Source organism: Mytilus edulis, chromosome 2 (genome assembly GCF_963676685.1).
Source record: "Mytilus edulis chromosome 2, xbMytEdul2.2, whole genome shotgun sequence".
Lineage (NCBI taxonomy): Eukaryota > Metazoa > Mollusca > Bivalvia > Mytilida > Mytilidae > Mytilus > Mytilus edulis.
This window is the reverse complement of record NC_092345.1, coordinates 11,134,883-11,153,948: the sequence shown is the minus strand read 5'-3', so window position 1 is coordinate 11,153,948 and position 19,066 is coordinate 11,134,883. Positions and strand designations below refer to the sequence as shown.

At 30.6% G+C, this 19,066-nt stretch overlaps 1 protein-coding gene across 6 annotated transcripts in view; it reads right to left on the bottom strand.

Annotated features, from left to right (window-relative positions):
* Positions 1-3,433: 3,433 nt before the first annotated feature.
* Positions 3,434-19,066, bottom strand: part of LOC139511435 (breast cancer anti-estrogen resistance protein 3 homolog) — a 45,999-nt gene continuing 30,366 nt past the window's right edge. For all 6 annotated transcript variants that reach the window (XM_071298186.1, XM_071298185.1, XM_071298187.1 and 3 more), the window contains exons 2-7: positions 17,109-17,226; positions 16,625-16,736; positions 15,702-15,750; positions 8,109-9,761; positions 5,325-5,493; positions 3,434-4,927 (exon numbers count right to left, since the gene is read on the bottom strand). In XM_071298186.1, coding sequence (XP_071154287.1) covers positions 4,424-4,927; positions 5,325-5,493; positions 8,109-9,761; positions 15,702-15,750; positions 16,625-16,736; positions 17,109-17,226 — 2,605 coding nt within the window. In that variant the 3' untranslated portion in view covers positions 3,434-4,423. The remainder of the gene's footprint in view (positions 4,928-5,324; positions 5,494-8,108; positions 9,762-15,701; positions 15,751-16,624; positions 16,737-17,108; positions 17,227-19,066) is intronic.

Genomic DNA, 19,066 nt, shown 5'->3' with positions numbered 1-19,066 from the left:
GAAAATGAAAGTCATGAAAAAAGGTATAAAATTGTAAATAAACAAGTTTGAAAACAATTAGTTTGAGAAGAAATAATAAAAACAAGATATATCAAAGTTATTTTGACACTCTTTAATATCTTTATAATAAATATCTTTCATAAGCAATAACAGACTCAACAATGTCGTTTTTATAAATGTTTTGATGCTGATATTGATGAAAATTACTATAATTATATCTACAAATATAGAAACAACATAAAAATGTATAGACTTTGTAAAACAATCAATTCAGTCTTAAAGATGGTTGTGTTGTTTTGAAAAAAAACTAAAAATCTTTCATATTGTGTGGTCAAATAACAGTTGATTAAAACTCCAAAAATCTTATCAATACTCTAGAAGAAATTGACAAGAGTTATTTCCCTTACACAACATAATCTTATAAAACTGGTAAATAATCTAGTTTACATTTATATACATATTTAAAAAAATCCTTTTAAGATAGTATAGAATCTTCACAAATATTCCCATATAGAGTCAACACTTTTAAAAATACATAAACAAAGTAAGGAAATTGTTAAAATAAATTGTGGAGATTAAATTGGTAGGGAAGTCAACTGTGAAGAAATGTATCCAAGGAATAAAGTTGGTTCACCGTTTACAGTATATATTAAGCTGTAAATTTTATCATGCCTGAATATAAAAAGACATCTCATGACAAAACTACAAAATAATTATTACACAGTTGTACTACATTATTTAAACATGTGTGAATATTTCAGCATGTTAATATTCAATTATAATAAGTATTCAAACTATGTAATCCATCATGAAACATGAAAAAGTTTTCATGGTATAAATAGCATTGCATAGTAAAAACAAATACAATTATAATATCTCAAGACACTTGGATAACGTAAATTTGATATATAAAAGACAGGACAAATAAGTTCTTTGATATCAGTATAGTTCAATTTTCTTTTTCTAATTACAAAAAAAACCGGTGTACAATTGTACTGGCATATTTCATTCTTTATCCCTGGTAATGCAAGTTTTAAAAATATATTTAAAACTCAAATTTCAGCAAAACATTAGTTTGTTAACTAAGTTTAAAAACAAGATTTCAGAAACTTTTTTCATTGCTTTTTCATGTATGTTTTAACAAAAAGCAAACAATAATACAGATGTACATGAATGCAGATGTAACGTTTCACCAGAAACTTTTTGTAGATAGCATTAAAAATAGACCATTAAAGGAATGTTTCATAGTACTCTTGTCTAATTGGAGAGTGCCAGGATAACTGTTGTTTAAATATGGAGGTTGAAAAAATATGTGTCATGTGAATTTTTTCACAAGGGCAAATTAAGTACTGTAAATTCAGAAATTATTGCGATGTTTTTATTATTGCAAAAAATGTGACAGGGATAGAATCGCAATAATTAAAACTCACATTTTGAAATTCTTTTTATGAGTTAAACAGCATTTTTCTCAATATTCCAAAAATTAAAATTGCATGTTAGTCTAAAATGACAAAATCTCAATTAGAAATGCACACAATGATTTCTGAATTTACATTAAGGATGTTCGCTGCTCAGTTTCAAAATAAATAACTTTTCATAACACTAGTATATATTGATAGAAGATGAATTGAGGAATAAAAAAAGGAAAAAAAATATAGGGGTCCATGTGCTTGTTTTCGAGATATTAGCCATTAAAATTTTGGCGGGAAAATGTTCTCTCTTGACTTTTCATAGCTTTATCATTGACCAGTTAAAGTTCTCAAAAACTATTTAAAAATAAATAAGATTTTGTAAGACTTTTACAAATAGCTTATAATTATACATGTAAAAAATTTATAAATAGAAAAATGGGGGTCCATGGGCAAAATTTTTTAAGGCATTCAAATGGATAAAACCAGAGGATTTCGAAAATCTGACAAAAATTCCAAAACATGACAAGCAAACATCCTTAAATGGAATGATTTTAAAATATATCTAGTTTAAAAATTGTAACACACATTTTTTTTCAGTCTTCAACAATACTGGTTGCTTAACAATTTACCATTATAGATGTCTGCCCTATCCTGTAATAGTTTAAATCCCTCCTCCAGCTTAATGGCTGTACAACATGCAACAATCAAGCAAAATAAATTCAATAATGCACACACATTTACACATTTTTTTAACATAAAAAGTTGTGTTTTTTACAATCTGATTAAAATTAGATTTTAACTTTGCCCAGATAGATTTGCTGTTACTTCATGTAAGATCTGAAAACATCCCATGTGTGTCAAGTTTAGATATCCTTTTAGCAAACTTTTAACCAGCCAATCATTTCAAGTGACAAGCTGGCACTTTGATTGCAAATACTTTCCTAAACATAGATTAGCGCAATCAGATAAACACTCAGTAGGCCTTTTCATAAAAAATCTTAAGTGTAAAATTTATCGTAAGTCTAAAATATTCCTTAACAATTCAACTAAATATTTTTATCTTAAGATTAATTTTACACTTAAGATTTTTTGTGAAAAGGGCTACTGGTATTTAAAAAAAAAAATTTTTTTTTTTTGAATTTATGACTTTTAAAAAAAAGTGATGAAAATAATGACACTTTACTGTTTGCCTCAATGTGGAATCCTTCAGATTGGTGCATGAAATGGGAACAACATCAAGAACTTATATAGTTTCAACTTGGAAGTTCTAGTTTCAGAGTTATACTAGGAAATACTTTGCAGTTTACCAATTAATGTTTTGATAGTAAAAATGCTGAAACTAAATTGGCAGGGAAAGAATTTATAAGATAAATAAAAAGGTCACTAAACATGGTCCCTTATGGGATGTCTTGGGCTTTTTTATGAGCGACAAACAATCTATTGGAGCAGAGTAAAAGATCTGATTTTAATCACATTGTGTTAAATATTCAATACTATCATTTGTGTCTTCACCCCTTTTCATTACATTCATCATGTTCATGTTCAATTGGCATGTTTCTTATCAGAAGCACATGTTAACATCTTATGTCATTGCAAATCTACAACAGCAATAAACCAAAGTATTCTTCCAAAAAATATATATACATTACAGGCGCTAGTAAAGAATTAAATATTATTTTTCTGAATTTATGGATAAAAACTTGACAGAATGCTCAGAAATGAAACATAATCTGAATCCTTCAGTCCTTCAGTCAGCTATCTGACCCATATTCAAACCACTATTCATACATTATTTGAGACCGTTACAATATATACGTTACATTACAATATATACGTTACAATATATACGTTACAATATATACGTTACAATATACGTCAAAGTGGTCACAAACATTAGATGACTACAATATTTTTGTTTTAACTTGTGATTCAGTCTTAGCATGAAAATCAAAGGCAATATAAGAGGGTCCAGTTCGGGGGTTCTTGAATTATGTAAGTTTTGAGGTCATTGATCTCTATTCTTTATTTTTTTGGCCTAAAGTTTTGTATTCTTTATTTTTATGTAGATTTAGCCAATTATTCTCAATTCTGAAGACCCCATCCACACTGTTATATTAAAAGAGTCACCTACAAATATCTATACAGATTTTTAAAAAATTACTTGTTTGAAAAGTTCTGAACCCTAAACAAAAATGTAAAGGTTATGGGAGGAAAAGCCTGAAAATATGTTTGGAATTCATTATCAAAACACATCATCATTACCAGGTCAATTGGATTTGACTTCTTTGATTCAATTCCTCTACAGTTGTAACAATTCCAGAACATTCTTCACTAAACTGATTAGGAAAGAAACTCATTAAGTGATATAAAAAAAATTGTATTCAGTTATTTTACCTACAAGATGAGATATTGCATATGTTATTTAAAATTAAAGGAAAATAACTCCTTCAAATTATAATATTTTAAACAGGAGTATATTGATACCACTGAACAATCATCTTTTGAATTTAAGTAAGATTTGATAACACTGTCAAGGGAAATAACTCTTAAACATTTGAATCCTCCATCATCTATTGAACTTTTAGTAAGATTTGATAACACTGTCAAGGGAAATAACTCTTTAACATTTTAATATACTTTCATCTTATGAACTTTAGGTAAAATTTGATAACCCGGACTTAATCAAGGGAAATAACTCTTCAATATTTTAATACACCATCATCTTCTAAACTTTTACTATAATACAATAAACCGAAATAACTCTAACATTACAATACACTGTTATCTTCTGAACTTTCAGTTTCATAATGCTGTCAAGTGAAATAACTCTTGAACACTTTGATACGCCATCATCTTCTGAACTCTCAGTACAGTTTGATAACCCTATCAGGATGAGATAACTCTTTCTTTCACATTTTAACTAACTTAGGAATATTATGTTCCATGCAATTTGATAACACTGTCAAGGGAAATAACTCTTTCACATTTCAATAAAATTAGCAGGAGTATGTTTAGACAGCTGTACCGTCATCATCTGAACTTTCTGTACGATTTGATAACACTGTCAACAACTGTTCAAATTTTGATTGTCGGTCTTCTCTACCTACGACTACTCCTTTAGCACCCCAACATATTCTCATATGAAATTCTGTTCTAAATATATCACAAGTTTTTACATCTTCGGTAAAGTTCTTGATGATTGATTGTCCATTAATTCTGTAAGTTCCACACTGAGCTGTTACGAGCCTTGCCGTATCTAAATGCGTCAATAGAATGTCCAGTCCTGAGTTAGGATCAGATGATTCCCATGGCAGCTGCATGGATGTAGTGTCCATATCTCTCTCTAGTAAAACAACAAGTGGTGCAATGTCAGGAATACAGACATTTTGTAAGGGAAGTAACCCACTCCCATCATTCAGAGTTTTAAATGCAGTTTTGAGTTTAGTGTCAAACACAAAAGCACTGTTGGTGTGATTCTGACGTAAAACTAACCATGTGTCTTTCAATCTTTGAATCTGAAAAATAACATGCAGAAGATTAAAAAAATGGGAGCATTAAGCTGCATGAAGACATCAATTTCTATAAAAACTTTGAACAAGTTTAGATTCATAAATGTAGAAAAATAATTCAACTTGATTTTGATAATAGCCAGTTAATTGAAAACATGGAAGGATGAAAGAATAAATAAGAGAAACAGTGAAAGACAGATATGATTCAAAATATAGGGTAAATAATAAACATGAATTTACTGCAAAAGCCTAAGAAAAAGCCAAAGAAAACAAACATTAAATATGAAAGAGCAGACATCCTAACATACAAGTTATGTTCCTGAATACCCAGATTTTCCTTAGAAATATATAGAAAATGAAAAATTTAATATTCATATGAAATATTTCTTGAAAATATGTTTACCTGAGGACTCATCAGCCCTTCCATAACATTAGCAAACCCCAACAGATTGCCCAGTGTAGATCTAAGATGTACTGCTGTCTGGATCCACTGACTCAACATGGAGGCTCTTTCCACAATCTTAGGACAAGTTAAAATCATTACCATGGTGAAAATCTTTGTACAGTAACACCTGTTTTATAAAAAAAAAATCCTTTAAATTAAATGCATTTTGAGGTAAAGTTAAGTATAATACAACTGTAATAAGGGAATATCTATCTATGTGGAAATTCCCTGGCCAAGTGGTCTAAATGGTTCACCTTCTGTTATCACTAGCCAGTTAACACTAAGGTTGTTGGTTTCGAACCCTGATTGTGCAGGTGCACTTAACTTCATTAGTTATTACTATTACAGTGGTTTTCTCCAGGGACCTCAGCTTCCTCCAACAATAAAAATTGAACGCCACGAAATATCACATTAATGTTGAATTGAAACAGCAATCAATCAATTATTACATTTGATTGAGACAAACTTAAGTAAGAGAATAGAAACGAACAATTCAGCAATTTCTCTATTTCTAAAGGGATGTAACTCTAGAAAGATAGAAGGGACACCTACCAAATTTAAACTTGATCTATGTTTTATGGTAATAAGCAGAGTGTATAAGTTTCATAACATTTAGTTGAGAGTTACAGAACAGAAACCAATTTTGGGACATCCTGATTCATGAGCGGAATGAAGGACTCACAGATTGACAAGGTTAAAATCTAATCCCCCCTCAAGTTTGTGGGGACAAAAAAATATGAAACAATTTCAAAACTTGTAGCATAAAATTGCCTTTAAAAGCTTGTTGTAAATTTTCATTTCTCTATTTTATTCTATCATTTTAAAGGAGATTCATCATAAATCATATTCATTCTATCATGAGAAATAAGTGATGTAACAAACTGCCAATTCAATAATTGTAATATGATAGACATTAACAAAAGTATTTATCAAACTTTTTAGTAAGGAATTTTTTGATTGGCAAGATTACAAAAGGAGACAACAATAATAGTATTATCCTCAAGCCCAATAACTACCAAATTTTGTCATCTTTTAAAAAAAAGTTGGAATATTGCTCTTTTGGGCCTACAAAAATAAAGTATTAAAAATCCATGTAATTTAAGTACACAAGAGTGCACACACTGAAATGTCTCGCCTTCTATACTAATCATTGATATTATGTTGATAGTCCTAAGTATAAAGCTAAGCTTCATTACAACTGTCACATAAACTTAACATTAACCAAGATAACTAAACAAAGACCAATGAACCTTGAAAATGAGGTCAAGGTCAGATGAACCATGCCAGGCAGACATGTACAGCTAACAATGCTTCTATACAACATATATAGTTGACCTATTACTTATAGTTTAGGAAAAATAGACCAAAACATAAAAACTTAACACTGAAATGAACCGTGAAAATGAGGTCACGGTCAAATAAAACCTGGGCGACTGACATAAAGATCATAAAATATTTCCATACACCAAATATAGTTGACCTATTGCATATAGTATTAAATAAAAGACCAAAACTCAAAAACTTAACTTTGTGACCACTGAACCATGAAAATGAGGTCAAGGTCACATGACATCTGCCTGACAGACATGAGGACCTTGCAAGGTACGCACATATCAAATACAGTTATCCTATTACTTATAATAAGAAAGAATTCAACCTTACAAAAAATCTGAACTTTTTTTTCAAGTGGTCACTGAACCATGAAAATGAGGTCAAGGACATTGGACATGTGACTGACGTAAACTTCGTAACATGAGGCATCTTTATACAAAGTATGAAGCATCCAGGTTTTCCACCTTCTAAAATATAAAGCTTTTAAGCAGTCAGCTAACACCGCCGCCGCCGCCGCCGGATCACTATCCCTATGTCAAGCTTTCTGCAACAAAAGTTGCAGGCTCGACAAAAAAATGATCTTTAGCATATTTAAGTATGTGCAAACTTTAAAATGTAATATCTTTGAATTTTTATAAATATTTTAAACAGATATTTAACAGTTAAAAGCCATGGCAATATTCTAATTTTTACAAAAAAATGACAAAATTTGCATAAATTTGCATATTTTCACACATATTTGTAAGTGGGAAATATTGAGCACATCAAAATACCACAAAAATATTTACATGTTGTTTATATCTTCAAATATTGTGGTGAATTATTTAGTTGGTACATCCTAAGTAAGAAATTACCAATATCTATGGGTTTTTTCTCAGGAAAACATGAAGCAGTCTCTACTTATAACCACAGGCCCAGTAGCCCAGGCTTGTAAAATGCTGTTGGGCCTGTAAAAATCATCCCTTCATTCCAATAGAATCTAACAAAGATTTAAAAAGAAATTGAGCACTGGCCTTGTAGATTCAAAAGTTTAACATGAAGACTGAATAACATGACAAAAGGAAGGAGTGATTGATTGATTAATATTTGTAAAAAAAAACACTTTCAGTACTCATGGTACTGCTGGCTTTTTTTTGGCGGTCAGTTTTTATTAGTGTGGGATGCCAGAGAGACAAGAAATAACCAAGACCTTCTGTAGGAAGACTGACAATAATACATTGTACCATGAGTACTGGAATAAAATTGGATCCCATATGGCAGCACCTACAACATGCAGTGTTGACAGGGTAGTGGTACAGTAGTTGGCTTCTCAGACAACTCAGACACTGAAGCCCTATAACAAAGGGAAGTTACTCAGCATATTTTAAACATTTACTCTTTCTTTCATAGCAACTTTATTAATTATCATACCTTTCTATTATATCTTGTCTCAATTGGCTGCCTTGTGGAAGTGTCAGTAATTCTAATCCTGATATAACACCAACACCTAGGTCATGTTCCTCAACGACCTTACAAAGGTCAAGGTCAAGTTTTGTAATATGATTAGCTAAAGTTTTAGGATCCCCAGTTAACAGAACATTTTTTACATCAATTAAAACTGCAGGTTCTAATGGCTTGTTTTCATCCGTCAACAATGAAGAAGAAAATAATTTAGGATGAAAGCTAGACTGTATATCAATCTCTGGTATAGAAATTTGTCTGTCCATTGTTTTAGGTGCATCATAATCAGCATAACTATTCCGATTATCATTTTGTAATGCGATTTTGTCATCAGATTCATTTAGAGTCACTGGGATATCAGGAATTTCAGAATAATCTCTTTGATCCAGGAAGTTAAATCTAGTATCTGAACATTTCCTAGATTTAGAATCAACACATTTATAATGTTCAGTCAATCCATTTTCCTTAGGATGTTGTTTTTCATTTTCAAAATTATTATCATAATCTTCCGAAGAATTTTTTATGAAATTGTCATTTGTGTCTTGTGTATGATTATTATTTCTCTCAAATGCAGGATTTTTCAACCAAGATGGCGCTTGTTTAACCTGCATATAGTCAGTATAGTCTCTATCGTCCTCCACCTGAACCTCAGTCCGTTTTACAACCAATGGTTTCTGTTTATATTTTATTGATGGAATCCTACTCGGTTTTGGTGGTGGTGGTTTATTTAAATCACTATCTGAATTAGAATTCGACAGTTTGTTAGGATGTGGAGTCAGAAATTTGTCACTCTGTCCATTATTCTGAATGACACTGTAACCAGGAGAAGGTCCCAGAACTGGTTCACTGCCAGCTCGCTGATGATAATGTGGGATAACAACATGTGGTATAGTCTGATTATTTCTTGGTGGTGTTGTTCTGCCGTGTATGACAGGTAAGCTGTCAGATCTGTCAATATGTGGAACACGGTGGACAAATGTTTCACTGTCCACAGGCAATAGTGGATGACTTCCTGATCTTGTTGGATGACGTCTTTGTGAACGTGGACTTGTGTTAGGGGTACCAGAAGGAGTATTAAACGGACTAGGTTTTGGAGTCGTACCACCACTTGGTGTGTAATGTCCTGTTGTATTCAAACTACTCATAAATCCATATTTTGTATCGTAATAACTCAATGGCATTGTTCTAGCTATTGGGTTACTTATCACAGCACCTGACGATTTTGTTATTTTTTTCCTATGCGCCATATAGAATTGTATTAAATCCTGAATAGATCCAAAAAGTTCGTCTTCAAATCTGTAAGATATTAAAGGGATGTGAGTTACTTGTTCCTTCACTTCTGAATTTATCATAAAATGTAACGGTACTCCTTTAGTACTACAAGTCAATACAAAATCCCCAGGATGAGAACTACTGTCACGCACAAGAAAATCCCCAGTTCTACGAGTTAATTGTTCAGCTCTTTGTCGAGAAATACTACCATGATACCAAGGCCAATGTTTCAATTCTGATGGTTCACTTTGTAATTCTGCTATTAAATCATGCTCCAATCTTCCAGGTGCGACGTTCACTACCTGATAGTCAGGTGAATATACAGTTGGTGTAGGGGGCGACGCTGACAACCTAAAATGAAAAATATTATAACACTTTATATGATATTAATGCACACACAATGACACTGACGGCCTTAAAATGAAAAATATCCAAATATTTTGTATAAAATTAATGCACATACAATGAAGCGTAAACAGACATAGACCGTGACAAAGAAATTTATGACACAACATCAACTTGAACTTTAAAACACGAAAAGGCTAACTACCTTTCAAAAGAGAAAATCTTCTTATTAACAACCAAAATTTAAACTTTAAGAACTAAACAACATATTGCAAATGGTTAATTACATTTAATTGTTATGTCTTCAATGAGCCTTCCCTTTAAAACATGATCTTTAACACCTTCCTAATGTGGACAGTGTGTGTCATCTACAAATGTAACTAAGGATTCAAAATGATCAGTCTAACATTTATAAACAATTATGTAAGAAATTAAGTGGGATTTGTTTTTGTAAAAAAGGGGAATGAAACCCCATAAGTGGAAGAAAGACAAATAACACCATGGTCAAAGATAAAAGAACCATATAAAACTAAAGAGTAAGCAATTCAAACCCAACCAAAAACCAGGGGTAACCAGTACTTTAAAGTCAATTATTCAAATAATTAGTCTAATATCTTATAATAATGTATTTCAGAAGTTGTTAGTCTCATTTAAAGTTGAAGCAATGAAATAGGTGTTTAATTTAGCATTAAAAAAGTATGCTTCATTTATACTGTTACAAATGGAATTGCCTTTTCTAATTAAACCAGGAGCCTGTAATTCAGTGGTTGTCATTTGTTTATGTGTTACATATTTGTTTTTCATGCATTTTTTATATAAATAAGGCCATTAGTTTTCTCGTTTGAATTGTTTTACATTGTCTTATCTGGGCCTTTTATAGCTGACTATGCGGTATGGGCTTTGCTCATTGTTGAAGGCCGTACAGTAACCTATAGTTGTTTTAAATGTCTGTGTCATTTTGGTCTTTTGAGGACAGTTGTCTCATTGGCAATCATACCACATCTTCTTTTTTATATTGAATTACTCAATGTTAAAAATAAAATTTTTATGCAGTTCAGTATATATTTCTTTTTTATAACAATTGCTTTACATTATAATATTGTAAATAAAGTATTTATCTTTGACTAATCATGATTTGAATATTCAAGTATAAATTGTATTAATTGGCATTGTAACTTTAATTTGATACAGATCTTGGGTGAAACTAATACCTTGTTCACACTATGCCTTTTTAAATGGGGTTCGACTCGAATTAGTTAATCCAGGTTAAATTTAGGTAGTGTGAACGCCTTAAACTGGGGCGAACCCGGTTTAAAATTAACCCTCATATGAGGTGGAGTTAATGTGGGGCGAACCCAGGTTAACTACCTTACTTCTAAATGTGAATGCAAGTGAAGTTAATCTGAGGTTGTTGCTATATATAGTGAAATATATGATGTTTGCTTAAATATTTCTTTAATGTGACGTAACTATTACGTGACATCATATATTGAATGACGTCATATTTTGACAGCCGTCCAGTTACGATAATTTTATAAGGTTCAAAACTTATATAACCCATATTAAATTTGTGGTAGCAAGTCCTGTGATATTATATTATAAGTATTATAAGTGTATTTACCTATGTCGAAAAACCTTCACAATGAAAAACAATGAAACCCTGATTGCTGTCGCTTTTTGGGGCGAAAATTGGGTGCAATTTGGATAAAGTGCCATTATTTTAAAACACTGAAAGTGGTTGATGGTGATCGGCGAACTCCTTAAAAAGCAACCAGGAGTGCAGTAAAAAAATTCAGACTTTGAAATTATGCATCTGTGATGAAAAAAATGTAAATATGTACAGTTGACAGATGCAGGGTACAATTTTGGCGCTAAAATTAGTATTTTTGTTGAGAGGGAAAATCCCAACCCGGGTTAATTTTTTATCAAGTGTGAACTGGGGTAATTAATTCGGGTTAATTCACCCGGTTTCGACCCATTGCTAATTTTATAGTGTGAACACGGTATAAGATTCTTTAAAATTCTGCTTGAAAATTATACACCTTTTTTTCAAATGTCACCATAACAGTCACATTAAAAATGTATGTTAAATTATAAATAGTATTGAACATTTCTTATTGATTCTCTAATACAGGGAAAAAAGTAACTTGACCCAGAATTTACCATGCAGTTACAAAATACACAGATTAATATCTACATTTGACAATAATAGAAATAAAAATCAATATGAATAAAAAATAAACAAAAAATTGGTAAAAAGTGTGAAAAATATAATACATTACTTTGAACCCGCCTATCCAATACATATATATCCTATAATTGTGTATATGTATAAAGGTGAATGTGAGCGACACATTTCATTGATTTTGATATCATAACATATGATTTATGCTTGAGGACAAAAACTGGTCATAAAATTGTAAATAAACAGAGATTGTAAATTCTTATCATATTTAACTGACACTGACTTCAAAACATCAAATTTCTGGCAGATGTCCCATGTAATAATCTGATTTTCAAATTTTATAAGAAACCACTGGGATGTAATCAATCACACCTTACTTTATTCTATCAATTTCAATTTATCTAGAAGTTTTCAAGATTTTAGCTTTTTATCTTACTTTGTCAGTAGTTCTTAGTGTTATTGGCTTCAGACAGTTTTTTCAACACATTTTCTTTTTAACTGACTCCTCTATAATCTAGCTATAAGAAATTTGCTCCTAATTTTATGCTCTATATAAAAATTTAAGCTGAATTATGGAAGGATTAAGAATACGTTGCACATGTTAGTTCATGACAAAATAATTCCTTTACATAACTTCAAAAAGCCAAATGCAGATGAATATCCCCTTTTATAATTGTTCGTCATCTCAATGACATAATGAGAAAGAAAAAGACATAAGATCATATCCCCCCCAAAAAAGAATTACTGTATAGCAGAATTTTTGGCTTTGTCAGCATCATGTCAATGACACATAACATCTGTGCCTAGAATATTTCAAACATGTAGGTAGTCATCAGCAGTTACAAATTATGACATCTGTTGCTGAACAAAGTTGTTTAGATTCAGTATATACTCTCTTTGCTAGTGACAATCAGGGCTACTTCAGGTCATACTAATGATAAAGGTCTATATGAGAGCTATGCGGAGGAGCTATGTTGAGGGATACAGAAGGCAATTGATATAAATATTTATCAGTATAATTCTTAAGGGTCTTATATCCTTATTGAAAAGCAAGCCAATAATTATTTTTTTTAATTATATATAAAATTTAAAATATCCTAACAAGGCAAAATGAAATAAGAAATAAATTGACACCAATAACATATAAAAGTTGGGGAACATTTTTTTTAAAGACTTCTATTTTATTTTTTAGTGCATTACATATGTTTGAAATTTATCCAATTATTGGGTGGACATCCAATAATAAGGTTATATCCTTACCTCAAAGGAACCAAGTTTATCCTAATATCACATGAGAATATGTCCAACCTATTGGTATATTCAGTTAGTTGTCATGTCAATAGGCCGTTCAAGTCTAATATTACTTCCTAAGTGAACAAATACTTGTTTCAACCCATATCCTTACTCTGAGAGGATGATAAAACTATAAGTGGAGACCACTTGAGGTTTCTCCTATATTTAGTTATAAAATGGAAACATGCTATCATGGGTATTCTAGGGTCAAAAGGTTAATCTTGTATTGATTGTTAGTTTATGGCACAGCTGTCAACAAATTAGTAATAATATATTTTTTATTGTAGCAAATACTGAAATAGTATCTTTTAAGATAAATTTCATTTTTTTATGTTTTTGTTTGGTGTTTTTTAGTGTGCTCAGAAAAAGTGGTACAACTCAAAAATGTCAAACGCTACATCATTTTCTATGGATTATTTTGATTATATTGTCACACCTGCATCTTTAATAGTTGAGAAATGTGTGCATATAATTTAGTATATTTTATGTAGAAAACATGTGTAAATGAGAATTTTACATGGTTTAAATAAAAATGTTCACCCATTAAAGTCAATCCATCATTCAGTTCAAAATTAGACTAACTTCTTAAAATTTACATTTTGTAATGCATCTATAATAATTTGGTATCTTGCAAGAGTAATCAGTAAACATAGATAATTTCAATTTATCTTTTTTTATTTATCTTTTTAAGCCAAACGATAGTTACATATATTTTGTCTATAATCATATTGTCTTTGAAGTTTTCAATACAGTATATTCAGGAAGGGACATAATGTCAAATGCCTCCTCTTTAAAAATTGAATAATATAGAATGCATATTATTTTCATAAATTGATGTTTAAAATGCAGATCATCAACATGTACCCACTCCCCCCCAAAAAAAAATTTGTTCTCCTTAAAAAAAAATCATCATTTTCTTCCACTTTTTTATATTTAGTAAACAGAAGGAAAACATGTGTACTAACATCTAAAACTTCCTATTTATCCCAAGTACCGTAGAGATCAACATGTATATAACCTGTTCTTGTGAGGTTACTAAAGTAATAATTATGAACCTTAGTTAGTAAATGCTGATGGGAAGTGTCATGTGACCTACAACCATCAATCATATCTGTCACCGAGGATTAAAGATGACCACAAAAGTATCCTACTGACTTCATCATTTAACCACTATTCAATTACTGTACAAATTAAGGGGTAATTTAACCACACGTTGCGTTTTTATGATATGATGTCGCTTTAGGGGTTATTTAACCACAACTTGCTGTTGTGTTTTTTATAATCTGACGACCCTTAAATGGATATCTTACAAAAAAATTACAACAAATGTGTTAATACATACGTAAATAGTACCTTCCCATTAATTGTGAAAAAAGAAGTGTATGTATCTCACACATAGATTGATATCCTATTAAATCGAGAATGAAAATGGTGATTGTGCCAAGAGACAACAACCCACCCAAAGAGCAAAAAACACCAATTTTATCAATTTTATGTTCATCAATTTTAAAATCATAGAAACAATTAACTAATAACTTTATAACCGTTAAAGTTAAAAATTGAGAAAAAAAATATTTCAGCAACTCTGATACAAAAAGTCAAATGGAGGGTAATTTAATTAAAATGGGCTTATCACAATTTTTATACAAGGCAAATTTTATTAAGAAAATGTATTCGTGAAATAAAAGAGCCTGAAGATTTGTGTGAAATCATAGAATTTTTTTTTTCAGATTTGATTGAAAATCAGTGAACACTTTTTATACTAATTCAGTTATTTTGTTAACCTTTTCATGAATGTTAATTTCAGACAAACTTATTCAAAATAATTTGAAAAATAATCATCCTGAATTTTTGGCAAATATGTTTTTTTGCTTTCCATAAACCTTTATATAGAATGTATGTTATTTTCATAATTTATGTTAACAATAAAGATCATCAGCAGGTATTAAAACAATGCATCACACTGATTAATATGTACATTAGTAATTTACATTCTTACATATAATTAATCGGGTCATCTTGGGACAATATTGTTTATATGTTAAGGTTAGAACATTTCAGAGACAACAAGCCATTTTTTGAGGTATAATTTCTCCATTCTAAGTGGCCACAGATAAGCAGGACCTTTTATGCTTTAAATCAAATTACAATGATAATGCTAGACAATTTCATGAAGAAAAATATAATGCCATTCTCAAAACTAGAATTTTCAGGATTTTATTCAATGTTTTTCAGACTTGTTTGTCTTTTACAATCATTTTGTCCTTTTGGCCGTGCTGGTTATCTTTATTTTTCTTAGACTTTTGGTTCTTGATTGCCTGGCCCTTGATATCTTATAACTTTTAATACCTACTCAGTGTAATTTTATACTAAAAACTGGGCTACCAATAACTTGCTGTCATCAAAAAATCCAAATATATATAATTTATGCAAATGAATCAAATTAAACACAATAGCAGTAAACTTACTGAGCTGAAGCACTGTTACTTCTCTGTATAACTGGAGTTGCTTTATGACCTGGAATAAACAAAAAACAGATCTTGTCTCAGTCGTGTAAATGAAGTTCTTATAAAATATTTCCTATTTAGAACAAGAATCCTTAGGAGAAATTACACTTTGTTTAGTGCAATTTATAAGTATAATCTGGATACGATTCCCAAGGTGCATAACTTCTGTGGGAATTAAATTCTGATGTTATTTGAGCTTATTATGTCTTACTTTAATAGTAAAATTTTAAAGAGTCTTAAATGCATTTTTTTGTTACTATATAATCTTTATTCAAATTTATCATGTATCTTTCATATTTTACTTTGGCACAGAGTACACCTAACAATTTTATGGCAAAACATTTCAAATAACACAATACCAATGATCAAATACTTGATTGTAAAGTCACCAAGATCTTTGTTTTTAATATTACATGTTACTAAAGCATCACCTATGACTTTTAGATTAAGTTATTTTCGTGGGCACCAATTTTTGTGGATTGTGGAAATTTGTATTTTTGTGGATATTTGATTTTGTAGTTTTGCAAAAGTTTACTAACCAGCCTGTACAAAATGTATATATATTTCTTTGAACATTTAATGTATGGTTTACCTATACCACAAGATGGAAGCAAGACTGTATACCTTCAAAATTCACAAAAATAGGTACCACAACAACAGTTGAGAATCCACAGTATATTACTAGTACTTTGCTTTAAAAATTTACTATAAACAAGATTGTTATAAATTCATTCTTCACAGAAACAGAGTTGCCTCATTGGCACTCATACCACATCTTCTTATATCTAATCACACTTTTCTACAAACAGGTAAGCTTAAAATGAAGTCAAATTTTCAGAAATATTTTCTTATTTGATTATGCTAATGTATGCATATGCCATTACCTCTCTCATATCTGTCTTTAAGAAGTCTAAGGCTAGACACAATTTTAGCTCTGTGGGCTCCATTCTTCAATCCTAAGTCTTTAATATCTGATTCACCAAGGTAGATCAAATCCTGAAATTGATTTATATGACATTTTTCTCCAAATATTTGTTTATAGTATAATTTAAACATATTCAATTTATTGTTGATTTCAAAGTTGAAGATTACAAAAAATAGTACCGTCTTTAGTATATTTTACTGAAAAAGTTTGGAAAGGTTAGATGGGTGAGAATGTATGTGTGTTGTGTGCAATTGTGTGGTATGCTAACTAAATCATGCAAATTTGATTAAATTATAATATTCATGAAGTCCAATTTCTGAAAGAAACTACCAAAATATTATATCCCTAAAATCGCTTACTATCTATATTTCAAATCATGGCATGGATGTTATATTCTAACAGTTTTAGAGCATTGATCAATGTGGCTGGGTATGCAAGCTTACCTCTACTCCATTATATTGATGGAACAGCCCGTTATACTCTGACAGTCCCAAGGCCTCCAGCCATGTTGGTATGGCTATATGTTTGTGGGCCATCACCTGCTGTCGTTCCAATACTATCCTGAAATTAGAAAATACAACGTTTTTTTACTTATAACATTCAAACTTATATGCAGACTTTCATATGTATTCTCAAATAAATTCAATAAAGAACATATTTTTTCCCACTTTTACAATTTAGTCACAAGCAGAATTAATCTACTGGCTATATCAAATGTAAAAAATCCCAAACCACTGAAGGTTCTATTCATAAGTGACATTAAGCAAGCCAATTAAGAGACAAGAATACATGTCTCAGTCTATAAATATATAGTCAAGTTGCTTATTACATAACATTTCATTGACAAAATTAACATGTTTCAGTCCTGATAACCTAAATAATAACAACCCTCCCTATACTCTTCTTCTCATATTAATGTAGCCATATGGTACAACTGCTACTATGGGTTCTCTACGACCTTTGACTTCCTATGAGGGTCTCACCAAATACTCACTCACAGTAGAATGTAAAAACTAGCTATTTGTATTTCATGGGAAAAATTTGATTGATTATATAGGGAATCACTGATGCATGACTGGAGTGCCCCCCCCCCCCCTTAGGTCAGTCAGCGGGTCCCCCCTTAGGAAAAGTTCTGGATCCGCCACTGCATCAATTAAAATATCAAAATTTTTAGATTCTGAAATTCAGTATAAAGTATTAAACTATCACATTGTCTTTGGATCCTGGACCTGTTTCTGGATCCTTAGAAAAGATGAAATAAAAAGGAATGGTTTAAAAGGAAACCAGATTTCAATGTGAGTGGTACTGAAAACTTAATTTTCTGGAGAATAGGAAAGAACTCAAATTCAATAGCACAAGATTGATAGACACCTTCATATAAAGTCATTTTACATCTTTTGATGTCTGATGTATTTTACCAATAAACAAATCACCGAAATTTAATCCTAAATTTACCTTTTCAAAAATCTTGTGTTACCTGCTTATTACCTCAATTACTTATAAACCTCAGACGAACATCAAATCATTTCCTCAACAGGTGAGAAATCAAAAGTCACATTTTAATTAAGTAAGGAAATCAGACTGTTAGCCTCTAATCAGCAGTTAATCATTCATAGAGTAGAACTTCACACAGTTCACAGAAAAATACAAGCAATGTTTGTATACTTTGATAAACAGTTGATAAACAACATTTCAGCTATTTTTTTAGGATAAGACACACCAGGGGAGTTGTCTTATAATTTTGATAGGAAGTTATTTTAGTAGCTTCATCAGTATTTTATGTAGCATTAAATAATATTTATATGAATGATTTCTACATCTTTCGTCAAAAATCTCTGTTAAATAGGGGAAGCAACTCTAGACCATATATATTTTTTTTAATTATCAAATATTTAAATTCATTTAAATTTCTCTCAAATACAGTTTTCAAAAGCAAAAATTTGGTACATGTATTTTATGAAGATTTCTTTCACAAAAAAGTCATGGAATCTGTTAGGGCATAAACTAATAATTTAAATCAATTTAATAGCTCGTCACATATTTGCCATTTTGATTATTTGCTTAAACCAACAGTAACCTTTAACAAAAAACACTTTTTAAAATGTATTACGCAATAGAGGATGACTCTAGTTTCTTTTTTTAATTCTAAATAAAACATACTTGTTAATCTGAGAAAATAATTCAAATAGGGATAATTATATTCATTGAAACAAAATAATGAAATATCAAACTCAGGGCATTAGCAATAAGAAACAAGTGAAATTGCTTGATTCCCTTTTTTAAAAAGTTACTAGCACTGAGGACAAGAGGCATTTAAGTTTTATTTGTACCAAATATTATTGTTTCATTTGTACTGAATATCATGGTTGCCTATGCATACTGTACATGTATTTACTGTTTA